The sequence below is a fragment of the Lichenostomus cassidix genome, chromosome 3, assembly GCF_008360975.1.
Source record: "Lichenostomus cassidix isolate B80296 chromosome 3, HeHo_3.0, whole genome shotgun sequence".
Taxonomy (NCBI): domain Eukaryota; kingdom Metazoa; phylum Chordata; class Aves; order Passeriformes; family Meliphagidae; genus Lichenostomus; species Lichenostomus cassidix.
In genome coordinates, this window is record NC_139483.1 from 21,872,199 (window position 1) to 21,890,193 (window position 17,995).

A 17,995-nucleotide genomic window follows, 5' to 3' on the forward strand; every position below is an offset into this window, starting at 1 on the left:
GTCCATGTGAGAAATGTCAGAGGACTGATTATCAGTGCATAAATTCTTGTTGGGAAGTGATGTCATAGGAAATGCATTATAGGAAATAGGAAAACTACAAATTGCCAGGTACTTCCAATATTTTTTGGCCTTATCTTCTGATATGTGTGAGCTAAATATTGCAATCTGTGTTATATCTGAGACATTATATCTGATGTGTTGCATAAGAATTCACAACTGGATATGCAATAGATGGCCTGTTGTTTGAAGTTTTTACAAACGTATTTGTAGACCTATCCAAACAATCTGAAAAAGGAGTTCAGAGAGCAACCCATAAAATGTTAGTGAGTGAAGGCAAGAGGGTATATATTCATCCCTGGAAAGGGTCACTAAGCTTTTTGTGTTTCATAGTCTCTCTTTTCAGGTGTTACCTGGCGACTGTCCATTTTTTATGGATCACCTCGGGTCTTTGGAAACCGCAGTCATGAATCATATTGCTTTCATGTGTAATTCTAATGGTCACTGTTGTAATGGTCACCATGCTTTATCCTTGCAGGGCATCAGCAGCCTCTTCAGCTCCCTCAAAGTGGTCAGGCTGCTGCGGCTGGGCCGCGTGGCTCGGAAGCTGGACCACTACATCGAGTACGGGGCGGCCGTGCTGGTGCTGCTGGTGTGCGTGTTCGGGCTGGCGGCGCACTGGCTGGCCTGCATCTGGTACAGCATCGGCGACTACGAGGTCATCGACGAGGACACCAACACCATCCGCACCGAGAGCTGGCTCTACCAGCTGGGAGAGTCCATAGGCACTCCCTACCGCTTCAACACGTCGGGCTTTGGGAAATGGGAAGGCGGGCCGAGCAAAGATTCCGTCTACATCTCCTCGTTGTATTTCACGATGACCAGCCTCACCAGTGTCGGATTTGGGAACATCGCCCCGACGACAGATGGGGAGAAGATCTTTGCTGTGGCTATGATGATGATTGGCTGTAAGTATTAGAGATTCTGTCTTTCTCAGACACACCACCAAATAGCTGCATCATGAATGCTGATTTCATAAGAACATGTGGAGTCCTGTTAAATATGATGCAGCTGACAATAGTTTTGGTGTCAATATAGGTATTATACACTTCCTTACTGGTTAGGTCTAAAGCACAAGTAGCAGTATTGTTATGACTAGGAAAAATCCAGTCATTTTGGAAGGAATATTCTGTCCATATCTTCTCAATATTCTCTTGTACATTTGGTAAGTGGGTTAGAGTGTGGGAGGAGGTCTGGAAGCATCATCTTCTCTCTCTCTCTAAGGGAGAGAGAACTAGGACTCTTGAAAAACCACAAACTCCGCCATGGGCTGAGCATACAGACATATCCTAAAGCAAAGGGGGTGATGCTGTCCTTGGGCACCTCTGGCTCACACATCCTTGTTGGAATGGATACAGATTGCCAAGCTGACCAGCTTTTGGCCATATTGTTGTTTCCATGCAGGATCTACATTCAAAGTGCCTTGAGAGCTACTTGGAGTTAAGAACCATATGGTGGCCACTGTTAAACTGGGTCATGATTTTCTAGATGAGGGTGGAATTTGAGCCAAAATAAGGAAAAAAAATCTACTTTGCCCGTGGAAGAACATGTTATTATATGGACAAAGAGAGAAGCTTCTCTATGGTAGTATTACATTCAGAGGAGGAGCAAGTCAGTCCTTGCTAAGCAGAAAATTAAAACCAAACACATAATGAAACTCAATTAGCAGCACAGTGTCTGTTGTAGAAATGTGCACCTTTGATCCTAATGCGTGCTTTTACAACAACAATGAAGTCACACACTGAGATTACATGTGCAGTGTTAAGCAGGCTGAAGGTTAGTGAGAAAAAGTATCAAGACAAGCCTTCTTGATTGCATATGGATTGGGATATTTTAGCTATAAAAATTGTTAATTTTGTTCTAGCTTTTTCCACTGCCAAGTGTCCCATCATCCTCATAAAACACTCCTGTAGGAGAGGGGAAATTTTTATAAAACATGGATAAAATTTTACAGTTTTCTCATGAGAAGATGCATTAGACAATGTAGTGGTGCAGCACAAAACAGGCTTCCAAGCATTTCCTGATGAAGGAGTCAGTTTGATAGGAAATATCCTGATCTTTGGCTTATTATTATGGCCATGATACTAGCTAGAACAAGAACAGCCAGTATTATTCAGTATTATTATTTAGTACTATGAATAATGAATAAATGTAGCCTTCGAAAAGTCGTGAGTGTACCTGGGTTTATTTTGGACTTGTACCTGTTCCAAACTTTTCATATGACAATGTGGCAGAAAGAAACTGAATGTATGCATAAATAATGTTGATTTAGATGAGCAGAAAGAAAATAATAACATTTCTTTTTGTGTGTTTTATCCTCTGCTCATTTGAATAGCAATAAGTGCTGTGTCAAAAGACTAGTGCCTTAAACAGTATTGTGGCCACCTAAGCTTACAGTCACAATTTCATTAGCAAGATTACCTTTGAGATTTTGATCTCATTATTTGTGAAAGAAACTCAGTTTTCTGAAAATGAAGAATGTGAAAATGTCTCCAAGCCCCACCTTCCTTGCATGGGCTGTGTGTGAGGCTGCCCTACAGAAAATCAGGGTGCAGTGCATGCCAGGAACTTGCCTCCCACTGGTGGCTAAGAAGCTACAGCTCTGTGCTCCTGGATCCATTCTGAGCCACAGCATTGCCTTTGCACCCTCCCTCTGGCTATTGGTGTCAATGATCTTGACTTCAGTTTGCCCCATGAGCTGTGCTTCCGTTGTTTGGTAGGGGCAATCCAGAGCTGTTTCCCTGGGCTGCAGATGTTGGCATCAGGCAAAGAGAAAGGAAGAGTTTACTTTTAGAAGTGTGAACTCTTCCTGCTCAGAATTCTTTTTAATACAATGGATTTGATTGTGCAAAGTTCTTTTATCTCTGGGAAAGTTTGTTCATGGTGTGTGCGTTGCCAGTTGATGTGCCTTTGCAAGGCTTTCAGGTCCGTATTTCAGGTCATGTCTTTCTAGATCTTGTGTTCTAGTTTTGTTTTGATTTAGTGGTTGAGTATTCTGAATAGTTTCTGAAGAAGAAAGGTGTGAATAGGAGTAATACTTTTTTCTTTGATCTCTTGTTGTCTGTTGAGCCTCTGTTTCTGAAGAAGACCTGCTGTGTAAACAAGTGATTTGAAGATATGCATTGCTGTCTTCTCCACTGGCAAGCTGACTGAAAGGCTTGTGCTACAGTCAGCACAGGACTGTGGTGACATCCCAACAGGATGTTTGTGTCAGAAAGGTTCAGAATATTAGAGGTATTTGAAAGCATAAGCAGCTCATAACTAGTGTCCTTCCACATGTGTTTAGTACACTTATGCCCAGAAAGATGGAGTTAACACTCTGCAATTCCATCTACCGTAAGATAACATTTGGTTTGCCCTGCTTCCCAGCCACTGATATATCCCCTTCTGTTCACTGCTTACACCCTGTGTAAAGCTGATCTTGTGGCACAATTATATTTGTGTTACATTAACTCTTTGTAGACCTCCTGACCACTAGTAATAGTACTTTGCTGTGATGTCAGATAGCAGTTTAAAAAAGTAGGTAAGACCACTTCCATTTTCTCTTTTATTCAAGCTTTCATTATGATAAATAATAAATCCAGGTAACTTTTAAATAAAATTTTAGAAATATGTTAGTGAAGCTGTCCTGGACCAGTGGGAATTTTGGCTGAGTTGAGTGCAAATGTTGACTTAGTAAAAAGTTGAATGTATATATCTTGTAGAAGGAGTACATCCTGTTAGCTGTGCACAGACACTGGGAAGGGATGATTGAGGTGAATAAGCTGTGTGTGGGTATTGAGCGTGTGGGGCTGACTGTGTTGGTTTGGTTTATACTTGGGGCAAAGTTTAAGAAAGCTTGGCTTTGTCTCAGCAGCCCTGGTGTCTGCTTCAGGGCCTCCTTCTATAGGGAGGTGTTTTGTGCTCTCAAATGCAATGATGCACATGCTGTCTTATTGACCTCATTGTGGCTGCAGTTTTCAGAGAGAAAGTGTTTTGCTGTTGGTTATTTTGATATGGGAAGGTGCAACCCCTAATTAGATTTGTGGGGGGCTGTGGCACACTGGTAACCCCCGGGGATGTTTTGTCTCTGTCAGCTCTGCTAGAGGGGGTAGGTGAAAAATGCTCGATTCTTGACCTCAAATAGTGCACATCTGTTTGGGAAGTACAAATTATTTTAAAGTGGAGATGAAGTACCCAGTGGCTGCTTTTAACGATTTCTGTTCTATGGAGGCTTGTGCTTCATATTACCGTGTAGCTGCTTTTCCTGAACATATGGTGAATTATGGTTTTGCAAAGCAAAATATCTTCACATTTGTGAACTGACCTGCATGGTTTTGCCTCACTTTATTGAGTGTATGTGTGTATATATATGGAGAGAGAAGGATGCGTGTTACTACAGGAAGTAAAAGCAATTAACTCCTCAGCTTCATTTTAAATGAATCAAAACATATTCGCTTATCCCTTTCCACAGATGGCCACTAAATTGCTAATTAATAGGGAATATGTCTACAGACAGATCTTTCAGTGAGGCTGATGTTACATAAAACCAGGCTTAAAACCACTGCCTGTGTCTGCAGAAAGACATATATTTTCCATTTTTAATACTTGAGAAAAAAAAAAAGCTGTTTCAATTTTTAGTTTCTTCCCTGTGGAGACATATGCCTTGAAATTAAAGTCTTCATGTATTTTGTTCAGTGAATCTGTCAGGTTGGGTTGTGTATTGTTTATTTTTCCTAAGCACAAGCAGAAATCAGAGGACTTTCATTTGCAGTTTTTGTATCTGGGCACTCTGTCAGCAATCCCCTTGCTATGCAGGTGGAGTAGGGATGAGCAGTTCTAAAAATGCTTGGCATTCTTGACTTTTGACAAAAAATAGTACTGATGGTTGCTTGCCTATTTGGATTTTGAGCAATGGAGCAAAATTCATTTTGGGAACCTTTTGTTAGTGTTCTCAGTTGTATGGAAAAGATCCCAAGCTTTTGGTGCCTGTTTATGCTACATTCTCCTTTGTTAGGTAGGACCTTTCTGGAACTACAGGGCTTGACTCCTCCAAAATGTGAAGGAAAAGGCACATGTTTGAAGGCTAAACTAAATCAGAAATTCCCCTGTGAACACTATACTTACAGCAGATAGTGAGAAGGATCATGGAAAAAGAACAGAAATAGGAGTTAAAAGGTCAGATTCATGCACGTGCATGCTCACAAACCATGATGAATTGTCAGCCACTGAGTTCATTAATCAAAACAGTCCAGAAACCTGAGCCACTCATCTTCGTTGATGGTGTGCAACACAAGCATCATGCAGTCCTGCAGCACTTCAGCTGTTCTCTCTGATTAAGGTAGACAAAGATCCCAGGAGAATGGAGTAGCTGTCTCAGCTTTGTCTGTGAATAGTTTCTTTCTCATTAGACAAAACAACAACAACAACAAAAAAATCAGCAAAAAAACCCACCCTAAACAAAATCACCCAAACAATCCAGAAAGGAGAATAACATTAGGTAAGTTTGAAAACATAGGCAGTTTTGTTTACAGCACTCTTGCTGGAAGGATCAGAAATCTGCCTCAGTAGTGTGACCATTTCTGTGAACTTTAAGAAAATCTGGGTGGCAGGTATCACGATGCACAGGTCACTGTTGCTCCTACTCAGCCTCACAGAGGGTTTGTTTGCTTTGGTGACCTCCAGCAGGGTAGGAAGTGTTTATAGGCTCTTGTGAGCAAGGATAGCGAGGAACTGATAAAAACTAGACTGTTGTTATCAAAACACCTGAACAAGATATAGAGGCATTGCAGCATCATGTTTGATGATGTTCCTGAGGCATGATTTCCCCCTCACAAAGCAGCTCATCGGTTGAAAAGCAAATGGGTGTGGCCATGTTGTGTGTACTTACTAAACACGTATCTAATGGTAAGAGGAGCATGTGTACCCCTAGCACCCCTTCTAGGGGATGGCTGAATGTGTTGGAATTATTTTTGCTGGAAGTTGGCAGCCTGAAACTAAGGGCCATGTGCCAAGTGCTGGCTAGGTTTGCTGAGGGTATCATTTAGGGGTTGAACACAGAGGCCTATGATATTTCAAACACAAAGCAACTTTCTTTGTGTCCGTGACCATTGCCAGTGCAGTGTTTCAGGTTTGGGGACATGTTGGGAAAGGAAGAAAAAACCTTGCCTTGCAAAAGTGGTCTTTTGGATACTTGGTTTTTGTCACATCCCTGAGAAGATGCCAAAAATCTCTAAGATGCCACAGACCTCTTGCAAGCCCCTCAAGCATGCAGATGGCATGCTTTCTATATGGCTGATAGTTAATAGACAATTAATTGCAATTATTTTCATTCTCATCTATTCTTAGCCACCACCAACACTACTCAAGCCAGTAATTCCTAATTTAAAGGCCGGGATTTTTATTTTTTTTTAAATTTCTTTTTAATAACTATGGCCTGTCTTTGCAGTTCTGTTCCTTCATCCTTCTGTTCTGTGCTTTATTACTTCTTATTTGATGCTAGTCATGATATTTGAAGAGATGGTGTGTTATTGCTGTAATTGTTAAAGCAACTGTTCGGGATTTCTGAATGTTATTTTGCTTGGATGCTTTCTCCACTAGAATGAACCACTAGAAGTGTTGTGGACAAATTTCTGTGCTACAGCAAGTATCAGCAAAGAGGTAGGGATGGCAGAAAAGTGGGTATAGTTTCTCTGTAGGTTAGAAAAGGGTTTAGCTATTAGGGCAGGGTTTGGTCTGGTTATCTTTAAAGGTGAAAATATCTCAATTTTTCTTGTTAAGAGTAAAGAATGAGTAAAAACCAAGCAACAAAAACCCCACCAAGAAGCAAAGTCCAAAACATCCAAGTCATTGTGATAAATAAAGATCAAATGGATAGACACCATTGGTTTTGGCTTTTTGGCTATATAAACAATCCTTCAGACATTTGGTTCCCGAGGGGTGCAATTTTCAGCGGAGCATGTCGGGATTTCTCGTCAGTAAGCGTGGGGTGCACTGGGTTGTGGTGGCATTTCCAGCCCCACTGATGAGCAGGAGCATCTGGCCTGTGCAGAGTTACATCATTGACATTCAGTACAGGCAGGGCATGGAGGAGAGATGGAATCAGTGCTGACAGGCTTCACAACACAGCATGCTCCAAAGGCAGAATTTAGCTCTTAAAAACAAAAAAAACATCTTTGGGTAAGGATGTCCAGGACCTGCACACTTTTTTCAGGACTGCTTGTAATGAAACATAGCCGTGTTCCCCAAGGCTCAGTATTGGGATGAATCCTGTTTAATATCCTTCTGAATGATCTGGATGAGGGGGCCAGGTGTACCCTCAGTCAGTCTGCAGAGGACACTAAGTTATGTGGCAGTTTTGATTTGCTGGAGGGCAGGAAGGCTCTGCAGAGGGATGGGGACGGACTGGATTGATGTGCTGAGGCCAATAGTATAAGGTTCAATCAAGGTCCGGCACTGGGGTTGCAACAACCCCATGCAACTCTGCTGGCTTGGGGCAGAGTGCCTGAAAAGCAGCCCAGCAGAAAAGGATCTGAGGGTGCTGGTGACAGCAGCTAAACATGAACCAGGGTTTGCCCAGGTGGCCAAGAGGGCCAGTGGCATCCTGGCCTGGCTCAGCAATAGTGAGGCCAGCAGGACCAGGGCAGTGATTGTCCCCCTGTACTGGGCACTGGTGAGGCCACACCTCAAATCTTATGTCCAGCTCTGGACCCCTCAGTACAAGAAGGACATTGAAGCACTGGAGTGAGTCCAGAGAATGGCAACAGAGCTGGTGAAGGATCTGGAGCACAAGTCTCATGAGGAGCAGCTAAGGGAGATGGGGGAAAGAGACTCAGAGAAGACCTTGTCACTCTCTACAAGTGCCTGAAAGGAGGCTGTAGCCCAGTGAGGATTGGTCTCTTCTCCCAGGTAACAAGTGACAGGATGAGAGGAAACAGCCTCGAGTTGCACCAGGGAAGTTTTAGATTGGATATTAGTAAAAATTTCTTCATGGAAAGGGTGGTCAGGCATTGGAGTAGGCTTCCCAGGGAAGTGGTGGAGTCACCATCCTGGAGGTATGTAAATGACATGCAGGTATGGCACTTGGGGACATGGTTTAGTGATGGACTTGGCAGTGCTGAGTTAATGGTTGGACTCAGTGATCTCGGAGGTCTTTCAATTTTGAATGATTCTGTGGTTCTGTGATAAAACACTGGTGTTAAAGCCAGAAAATAGCCTTTAGGTGACACCTATGTAAATGGTGAATTCCTACAAAAATCATCTCCAGGCTAAGATGCACTCAAAGTTTTTTTTTAAGTTCACAACACAAGTGCTGGTGCTGTAATAAATCTATCTTATTCAATGACCAAGGCCATGTGAGGAGTGACCCATACATATGGGGTTAGTCCTATTCTCACCCCAATGCACTTCAAAGCAAGAAGAAGGAAAATACTTTTTGTGAGTATATTATCATGGTAGTACTTTGTTTCTGGGCCTGGCTTGGGGAAGCATAAATTAATTCTGTGTGAGATGTTATTTCTTAGTATGCAAAAGTGAGTAACCAGTATTCTTTTTCTTGTTATTTAAAGAATATGTGATCAGATTAATGCTAGATTCAATTATTGGTGTTAAATTCTTGGCAAAATACAGTTTGGAAAGTGCAAGGGTAAATTGCCCATGTACTTTTGGCTGTAAGGAAAAAGAAAATAAATGTTCCAGAGCTGTATCACATACATATGCTTTATGAATTGTCTCATGATATGTCATCTTACCATAATGACTAAAAATTTCAGGCTGAACATCAGCCTGATGGATCTAGAGAATCACCCTACCTCAGAATATACTAGAATTTAATTGCTAGAATAGTCCCAGGGAAATTTTATTCCATATCTCTGTCAGTATTGTGCGAATCCAATCAGAACAATTTTGGAAGTGAGATTTTTCTAAAAATTTCTAATTCTCAAGGTTTTTACAATCCATTTGTCTCCTGCAGAGTTTAACGTTGTTCCCCAAGACATTGGACAACTTTTGAAAGAACTGCAAATGCAAATGGAGAAAAAATAGTTCTGTTTGACAGGAGAGAAGATGAAAGCTATGAAGTGTTAATGGTTTGGTTTTTCCAGGATTTGGGGAGAGCTCACACTATGGTAATGCTATAGATAATTGCCTTTTCTCTTTTTGGTCACACGGTGTTTCTAAATTTTGGCTTTTAACTCTTTAATAGCAATGAGAAGGAGAAGGAAAATAAATAGCTATCTGAGCTGTGAATATCTCTGTTTTTCACCTGATGTCTTTCACATCATGTGCTTATTAGTGCAAGAGTTTGCTTTCTTTAGACCATTTATAACATTAATTCCTATAAGCAGATTTAAAACACTGAAATGTGCTGGCTTTATCAAACTTTGATCAGCATGTGCAACTGACTTGTTTTAAAATCTAAAGGAACATGATTAACTCAAGTTAATTTGTGAGAGAAGAGCATGATGCATACAGAGCATGCACTGAGAGAGCAGAGGAGTATAAAAAGAAGTATATTTCAGGCAGGGGCTAATACATATGACAAATATTTTGTCCCCTATGAAAACTGAAGAATCTGCAAGAGAAGTGGTGCTTTGATATGCAGGACAGCAAACCTGGGGCTTCAGTTTACAAGTTTATTCTCAAAGTGCTGAGTTACACAAGTGCAATCTGGAAAAGCATGGTTTGTCTGTCAGAAATATATTCTGGATTCCCACCTGTGGAATTTGCTAAATATGTACAGCATGCAAAAAGCATGACAAATTTTTCATTCTCTCTGCAGTCCTGGGAGGACTTTCCTTAAGCAGACAACTTTATTGCTGAAGGACGGCAATCCTGGACAAGAATTTGGTTTTACAGAGGTCCCTTTCTGACCAAGAAAAAGCCAGCTAGATAGGCATGGGAAAAAATAGTAAAATAGCACATCCCCTCATACGATCTATCATGCCACTTGCCATCTAATATGTAGAATATGATAGAAATTCTGAAGCATCTTCTAAGCACTCTTCACTCCTGCATTAGAAGATGAAATAGTAATTTTAATATCTAATTGCTGCTGGACTCTAACAGGCCTGCTGTAGGTTACAAAGCATTGGAGTAGAAATAGCTTGCTTAGCTGCAATGTGTCAGTGGCTTATACATCATGGTATGACCCTAACCACTCGGATGAGCTGTCTCCTGACATCTTGAGAATGGATAAGGCTTAGTTGTGCTTACCAGATCAGTGAGTTTTAGTGCATTTGGCTGCTTTGATATTTTAAAGAAAGCTTTGGTTGTTTATAAAAGTGATAGGTAGTGTTTTAGAGGAGGCAAATGCAGTCTATTTCTTGGAGTTGAAAGCTCTGAAATACACAAGATCTGCACTTGAGTTATTATCTGAAGACATATCCTATCATAAGGAGCAGCCTGATGGAAGAAACTCTTATCTACTGAGAAAATATGGAATATATGTAAAAATATTAGTATCTTTTATCCTTAGTACAGCAACTCTGGCTGCTACTAGTGTGAAAAATGTGGAAGGAGACAGGTAACATATTAATAGGTTCTATTGCCTGGAAGGAAAGTAGAAAACTTATTCTTCTAACCAAAGGATTTTGGCAGCCAGTAGGGTCTAAAATCTCAAGTGCCTCACGGAAAAGAATGAAACAGTTGAGGTGTTAAGGCATGACTGTTCTGACTCACCTCAACATGAATTAGGAATGCTTTTTTCCTTCTTCTTTGAAATCAAACCAGTAACTGTACCAAGTGGTGTGGAAATAAATTTTTCTGGTGAGATGATAGGTAAACCTTGCCTCCTTCTGTCACCATCTCAAAAGCAGTTATGGGTTGGTTGATAAGTGCAGGTGAGCAAGATGATTCAGGGGTGTGATTTGGTACTTTTTCATTGTTATTGCAAGGATCCAGGAGGATTTTCACTACAAAATAAGAGGGAACTGAAGATTGATACTATCTTCTAAGTGTTCTGAGGCCAAACTAAAGGAGATAAAATAGTTTCTGTCTTTGAACTTGAATAAGGGCTGGTTTTGCAAGTTATTTTCTGATAACATTAAGATTTACTAGGAAAGCATGGGAAATAGTGTTGGAGTTTTTGGGTCCACAAAGATCTTAAACAGTCTCAGAGCTCCTAGAAACTTCATCAAGTGAATTCTGAAAACTATAAGCTTATTTATCACAGTTGTATTACTTACTGACAGTTTGTACTTTTAGTACAAATTTTGCAAAATAGGAAGTAGCACACTTGCTCCAATTTTGAACCAAACCTATCTTAATGTTCCTTTCCAAAATCTTTCCCCTCTTTTATACTCAGAGGGCAAATGAGTGAAATTCCATCTTCTAATGGTCAGTCCTACTGTGGCACTTTGTGTGTGTGGTCCTGGACAGCGTGCATCCTTTTGCATCAAACACACAGATCTGGCAATGATTTGGTCTTGGAAATAACCCAGTTCACACTATCCGCTGAGAATAGTTCACAGAAGTGCACCCTAAAATCTCATATGGCTTATTTCCAGTTCTCTTTGCTAAAACAGACCACCACCTTGCTCTCACTTCCCTCTATAAACCTTCATTTCTGGGCCTGTCACCACTCAGAGCTTTGCCATCCCACACTAGCAGCATCATCCTGGGTTTTATTTTTTTCCTCACAGAGAGAATTTAATAAGAAACAAGGAACCAGAAAAAATACTCAATTTGACTTGTTCTGCCCCTTTGCTTTTGGAGAGGGAAGTTGTTAAAAACTGTAATTCCTTGAGCTTCTAATTCCTTAAACATTTGCTGAACTTTAAAATTCTTTTTCAGTTTGGTGCGTTTAAATGCACAGGGAGGGGAAAGGAAGGTGATTTCCTATATCGCAACAGTGCAAATAAGTTTTGATTGCTTGATTCACTTCTGTTTTGAATATTTTTTATTCTACTTATTTTTTCTTCATAAAAGCCTTTCTTCACATGACAGAAAATTAGAGAATAGATTCTATCAAGAGCTAAGTATGCCAAAACTAAAGTTTTTAGGAACTGTCTTTCTCACACTCCTTGCAAATAAGTTGACTCCAGGTTAGTGATGAGATGACAACTACAGAATGTGTGAGTGGAGGAATGGGCATTTTTCTGGAAGGGAGCCTTATTCCACTTAATGTTAGCCACCTCCTGTGAAAATCATAGAGGAATTACCAAACAGAGAAATTACTTTGAGCAAACCACTCTCTCATGCAGGTGCTGCGTAGACTGTGGGCATAGGAAAGGAGAAGATGACTTATCTATGTGCTTCCTTTGGTCTACAGTGCTGTTCTGATCTACTCAGGCAGTGAAAATAATGCCTAATAGTGCTTTGAACTTTCATGTATATGGTAAACTGAAGTGACAGGAAGCTTTGCCAGAAGCTGTCTGGAAGAGGCATTGCAATCCAGTTGCTGGGGAGCTGAGGCCCCTATCCAGCTGAGGTGTTAACCTGTGGTGTTACCTTCCATGACCTTTTTTCCCTTCTTTGCTCTTCTTATGCATTTAGACTCTGTGCAGGGAGGTAGGGAGGGACCTGCCTGACATATGAGATCTTCTGTTTGTTGCCCATGCTGCCTGCATTGGTGTTTCCAAGAGGCACCTGAGAGCAGTGAATCGCCAGTTCATGCTGGGATGGCACTGAAATATGGTGTCTGACCAAGAGGGCAGCTTTCTGGAAAAAAAAGGAAAAGGGGAGAGGCAGGTGAGTCAGAATTTTTTTTTCCTCAGTGATGTAAGGGAAGACAGCACACTTCTTGTGAAAACTGCAAGAGTCAAATCAATCAAAACTTCTCCACTTACATTTAGAAGCATGAGAGCAGCAATACCTGTGAGGCAAAGATCTCTGTGACAGTGCCAAGCATGTTCTGGGGTGTGACTTGAAGCTGCCAAGTAGATTGATGCTCCTGTTTTCCAGTGGTGGCATCGAAAGGTCCTTTCAGGCCAGTACAGGTGACTGTCTGCTTTTTTGGGCTTCTGCTGGTCAGTTCCTAAGTGCACTGACAGGTGTGAGATGGAAGAATGTAGGTTACTGTGGTTCCCTTTCTTCTTTTGCTTTTATGATGAGATGTGTGTGGGTGGGCAAAAGTAAGAGCAGGTGTTGAGATAGAGAGAAATAGAACTTGAAACTAAGGTGTCACCGTTTTCCTTTACAAGCTCTTCAACTGTTTTTTTGACTGCTTCCCCAAATAAGCAGAAACTAACATGGTGCATGTTTAGGATGGTTGTTTCCTCATGCTAGTTACAGACCTGAAATCCAAAAGATGGGCAATATTTTCTCTTCTTCAGCCCTTGTGGCTGAAAGAGCATGGTTTGAAGTGTGGTGATGCATTAAAGCAGACAAAGAGTTGAAAAGGGAATTTGAGAGAGTTATATATGTGAGGAAAAATGCATGCTGAGGCGAGGTAGTTATGGCCAGTTGACTCTGCTGATTTTATCAGGTTTGATTATTGTGCTGTACAAAGTGCATGAGATTCAGGTTGTGATTACGCCAACATAAAAGATATCATCCCTTCATGAGGGTGCAGTTCAGGTCCAGAATGGAGTTATCTTTTATTCATATGCAGCCTTCAATAATACAGAAGACTGGAGGAAAGACTACTGTTTTCTGGGACCATTGTGTTGTATCATTGGGCAGCCAGACAGAAGAAAATGCTCTGAGTCATTGCCAGTTTGGGTTGAAATGGAAAATATGATACAGCAGGCAACTACATCCAGACAGGTATGAATGGTTCAGTACATGGAGTTCTGGTACAACTACAAGGGTCCAAAGCACAATGAAATGGGCAGTTCAGTAGTGAAATACTAGGTGAGATGGACAAAAAGTGAGGAAAGTAACAGCCTGAGGGCAGCCACACTTCTCAAGCTGTTTCCCTACATTTGGGAAGGATAACAGCCTGCTGTGAAGCTTGTCTTCTCCTCTTGCATTGGGGGACTAGCTGTGGTGGAACTGGTCAGGAACAGAACTAGCTTTCTAGCCTTGCACACTCTGCACAAACAAGTGTGAATCAGTGTTGATGACACAAATACTGTCCTTGTGGCAGTAGTTACATGTTTTCCTTCCTACAGCTGTTCTGTAAGCAACATCATGGCTGTACTCACTCTCCAGAGATTAAATATGAGACAGTGTCAGAAGGGGACAGCAGTGGGGAAGAATTCTGGGAAAGCAGCTACATGTGAATGAGAAATATTTCCTGTAAGCTTTTGATGTTGGTTTTTGTCAGAGGCTGGGGGCAGGATCTGTAGACTCAGGTTTTAAGGTAATACTGGAGATGGCTGAAGAGTTTGATTAATTCTGGGTAAATGGGCAGTGAAAGAAGCTGCTTCCCAGAAGAAGGCAATATGAGTTGAAGAAAAGAAAGAACTTAAATCTGAGACTGCTGTGTTAGTGCATGTGTGTGTGCTGCTAGTGTTGCTTTTTCCTCCTTTAATTGCTGTCTCTAGCCTTACACTGCCAGAGAATACTGCTTTATACTTTTAAGAGAAAAGTAGCTGGTTTTGTACCATTTTCTATGCAGTGATGCACAAAATGGTTGGTACACAGTAATGTTTGCCTGAGGCCACAAAGCCAGATTTCCTGCTGGTTGCCAACAGGAAGGTTTTGTCCTTCAGTAGCTACACAGCAGCACTTCTGGTTTAGCCGCTTTGGAGGACTTTGCCATCAGTTGCCAGCTGCCTGGTGAACCAAGAGCATTCCTGTAAAGCAGGGCTACTTTCCCAAACACACTGCTCTTTAAAATGCCCATTGGTTGTTGGTAATTTTAAATGCCACAGGATTCCTTGCTTCTCACAGTTCAACAGGCTGCATATTCATCTAAAGTGAAAAAAAAAAAGGACTTACTGTAGTTATAGCTGAGAAACAGCAAGTTGCTTCCCAGTCTGTGCCCAGCCCATGTCCAAGGAGGGTAGGGGAAGCAAGCTGCTCCTTGGTGCCCCAGTTCTGAATGCTCAGGTCTCCTAGGAGAGGGAGGGAAATGCATGGAAATATTTGAGCTGAAGGAAATAACACACAGTCCACGAAAACTGTTTTATCCTAAGGATCAGATTTTACTTTTTCATCAATTTCTCCTCTGCTGACTCCAGCTATGCCATTCCTGAAATATTCTGGGAGGAGGTGCAAAGACTTGACCCTGTGAGAACTGCCAGTGTTTCAACATCTGCAGTAAAGGAAGGTAAAACACCTTTCATTAAAGGGTTGGATTTCTTCTGAAGTTGACTCAGAATCTCTGCTTGCAAATGCACTTACTCTGCCTCTTATTGGGGCAGATTTTAAAATTATGTCAATTTTCAATGTTGAGGCAAAAAATTACCTGTTGGAGGACCTGGAGACTATTTTGTGTGCTGTCACATTGTCTTTTTTTGACCGGTATTTTTCATGGGTGTTCGATAATTTGTGGTTTAGCTTCAGATTTTCCCCACACTGCAAACCTGATTTAATGCTACTAAGCTTCTGAGGCAGAATAGACTTATAATGTATTACCTTTATTATTATCACAGTTATGAAAAACAATGAATCTGGCATTGAGAACTATAACTATTTGTACTGGTGACCCATTGCAAAACATAGACCTTGGACAACAAGAGGTAAGGCAGCCATTAGAGTGTAAGATTTTTCATGGTAAGGATGTACATACCTATATGTCAATGGCACATAAGCAGAATGTTTAATATTGAAAATGTAGATGAACTGTAAAAGCTAAAATGTAAATGAAAAACTAAAATAAGGAAGCCAACAGCACAAGCTAATTCTACCATCTTAAACCCCCCAGTTATTTGTGGAAATAACTGCACTTTTAGTGCTGGCGCTAATATTTCTGATCCTGCCAGGTAGGAGCTGCACCTTGCAGATATGAACTGTCTCACAGTATCAGCAGATGAGGCTAATGCTGATATCTGTGCAACAACAAAACCTTATTGTGCTTCTGTATGACTTGTGTGTGATCTCTGGTCTTTCTGTGTAGGGTCATTGCATAGTGAATACACTGTGTATGCTGGAGTTCAGACCATGCATTTTCAAAATCACACTCAGACAAGCAAACAGAGCATAAATGCTATGATAACAACTATCAGAAATTGTATGGCCAGCAGGACCAGGTGAATGATCATCTCCCTATACTCAGCACTGGTGAGGCTGCACCTCAGATCCTGTGTTCAGTTTTGGGCCCCTCACTACAAGAAATACATTGAAGTGCTGGAGTTCAGAGAAGGGCAGTAGAGCTGGTGGAGGTTCTGGGGCACAAGTCTGATGAGGAGCAGCTGGGGGAGCTGGAGGTGTTTAACCTGGAGAAATGGAGGCTCAGGGGGACCTTATTGCTCTCTACAACTGCCTGAAAGGAGGGTGTAACCAGGTGAGGATTGGTCTCTTCTCTCAGGTAACAAATGACAGGATGAAAGCTAGTTGCACTAGGGAAGGTTTAGATTGGATATTAGTAAAATTTCTTCATGGAAAAGGTGGTCAGGCATTGGAGTAAACTGCCCAGGGAAGTGGTGGAGTCACCATCCTGGATGTATTTAAAGGATGTGTAGATGTGGCACTTGGGGACATGGTTTAGAGATTAACATGGCAGTTGGACTCGATGATCTTTAGGTCTTTTCTAGTCTCAATGATTTTATGCTTATCAAAAACAGCTTGATTGAACCAGTGTCTTCTCATTAGAATGGGAAAACAACCCAAAACCAAAGAGCTTCTTTTACTGATGGTTTTGTTCATTCCAAAGGCTGATGATGTGCTTTGTGTTATTCCTTAGTTCTTCTTACTATTTATGATTTTACTGTTATTATTTGTCTGCTGTCATCACGATAGCATTAGAACAAAATGTAACAACATCTGTAATTAGGGTTGTCTACACATTTTGTCTCTATTTTCCATTTAACTCATGTTTGTAGCTTTCTAAATCTTTCAATTTTCAAGTTGGGATAATCGAGGTCAGCCATTTCTGAGAGCAAGGGTGGTGTTTATCCATTTTAAAAAATGAGATTTTGATCTTCAGAGCAGGTAGATAAGACCAGCAGGGCTGGGAACTGAAATTTGGCAGCAAGAGAATACTCATAGAAGAGAATTTCTGGAAAAAAACAAGTCTTCTTTCAAGAAAGATACCAACAATGTAAGGATGCTTAATAGTGACCTATTGGGAAATGTTGAACTTGAAAGACACACAAGATTATGCAGTTATTAAGATAGCCATATCCATAGTTTAATGTCAGTGGAAGTGCTGAATAGACATGAAAATTACATGTATTGGCTTCTCTGGGTGACAGCCAAGAGAATGAATCATGGAAAAAGATGGGCATGTGTAGGTCCTGGAAGTCACTGCTCTGAGGGCAAGCTAAGATATGTAGGCACCCTTTAGCTGCCAGTGGTGAAGAAATGGTGCTGCTGGAGCCCAGGGCACGTGGGAAAATTAGGAGCACTGGGGAAAAGGTGGCAGGGGATGGACAGATTGAGCTTTTAAACAGTGGCTAGTATGTACTTACTGCATTAGCCAAGCCAGTTTTTGGTACCTGTGCCTTTGTGAGCTTGCCTCAAACAGCACAGCTGTGGTTTTATGAACAGGGGGTTCTATGCTAGACCTCGCCTGAGATGTGTTGCTGTGCACAGCTGCTTGTTAGCATGTCTGGTTTTCAGCCAAGTGTGACTTCTTGCTTTTCAATTTAAATGTTGGGGCTTTTTATAATGTTTTGTTTGCTGAGATCCTTAAAAGCATCCTCCTTTGTGTTTTGTTTTGGGGAGTAAATTCTCTTCTGCTGTGTTTCTCTCTAGTCCAGTGCGATACCAGAGAGTGCTGTGTGTGCTTCATTTCAGGCACTGATGTTTAGATATTCAGGACTGGCCATTAGTGAGTTAATTGGTGATGCTAATTGGTTATTAACCTAATAATGGCTTTGATTATGTTAATTAAACTCTTGTCCCGGACAGCAGCTGTTAAATCATTTGTCTTCATGCTCTCCCTCAGCTGGGGTCCTTCTGAAATCTGCTG

General features: G+C 41.3%; 1 protein-coding gene across 6 annotated transcripts in view; it reads left to right on the plus strand.

Moving 5' to 3' along the window:
* KCNH1 (potassium voltage-gated channel subfamily H member 1) overlaps nucleotides 1–17,995 on the plus strand; it is a 173,812-nt gene that overhangs the window by 48,158 nt on the left and 107,659 nt on the right. For all 6 annotated transcript variants that reach the window (XR_014850721.1, XR_014850723.1, XR_014850722.1 and 3 more), the window contains one exon: nucleotides 536–965. Coding sequence is in view for 2 of the 6 variants with exons in the window: in XM_085054900.1 (XP_084911026.1) it covers nucleotides 536–965 (430 nt within the window). In the remaining 4 variants the exon portion in view is untranslated. The remainder of the gene's footprint in view (nucleotides 1–535; nucleotides 966–17,995) is intronic.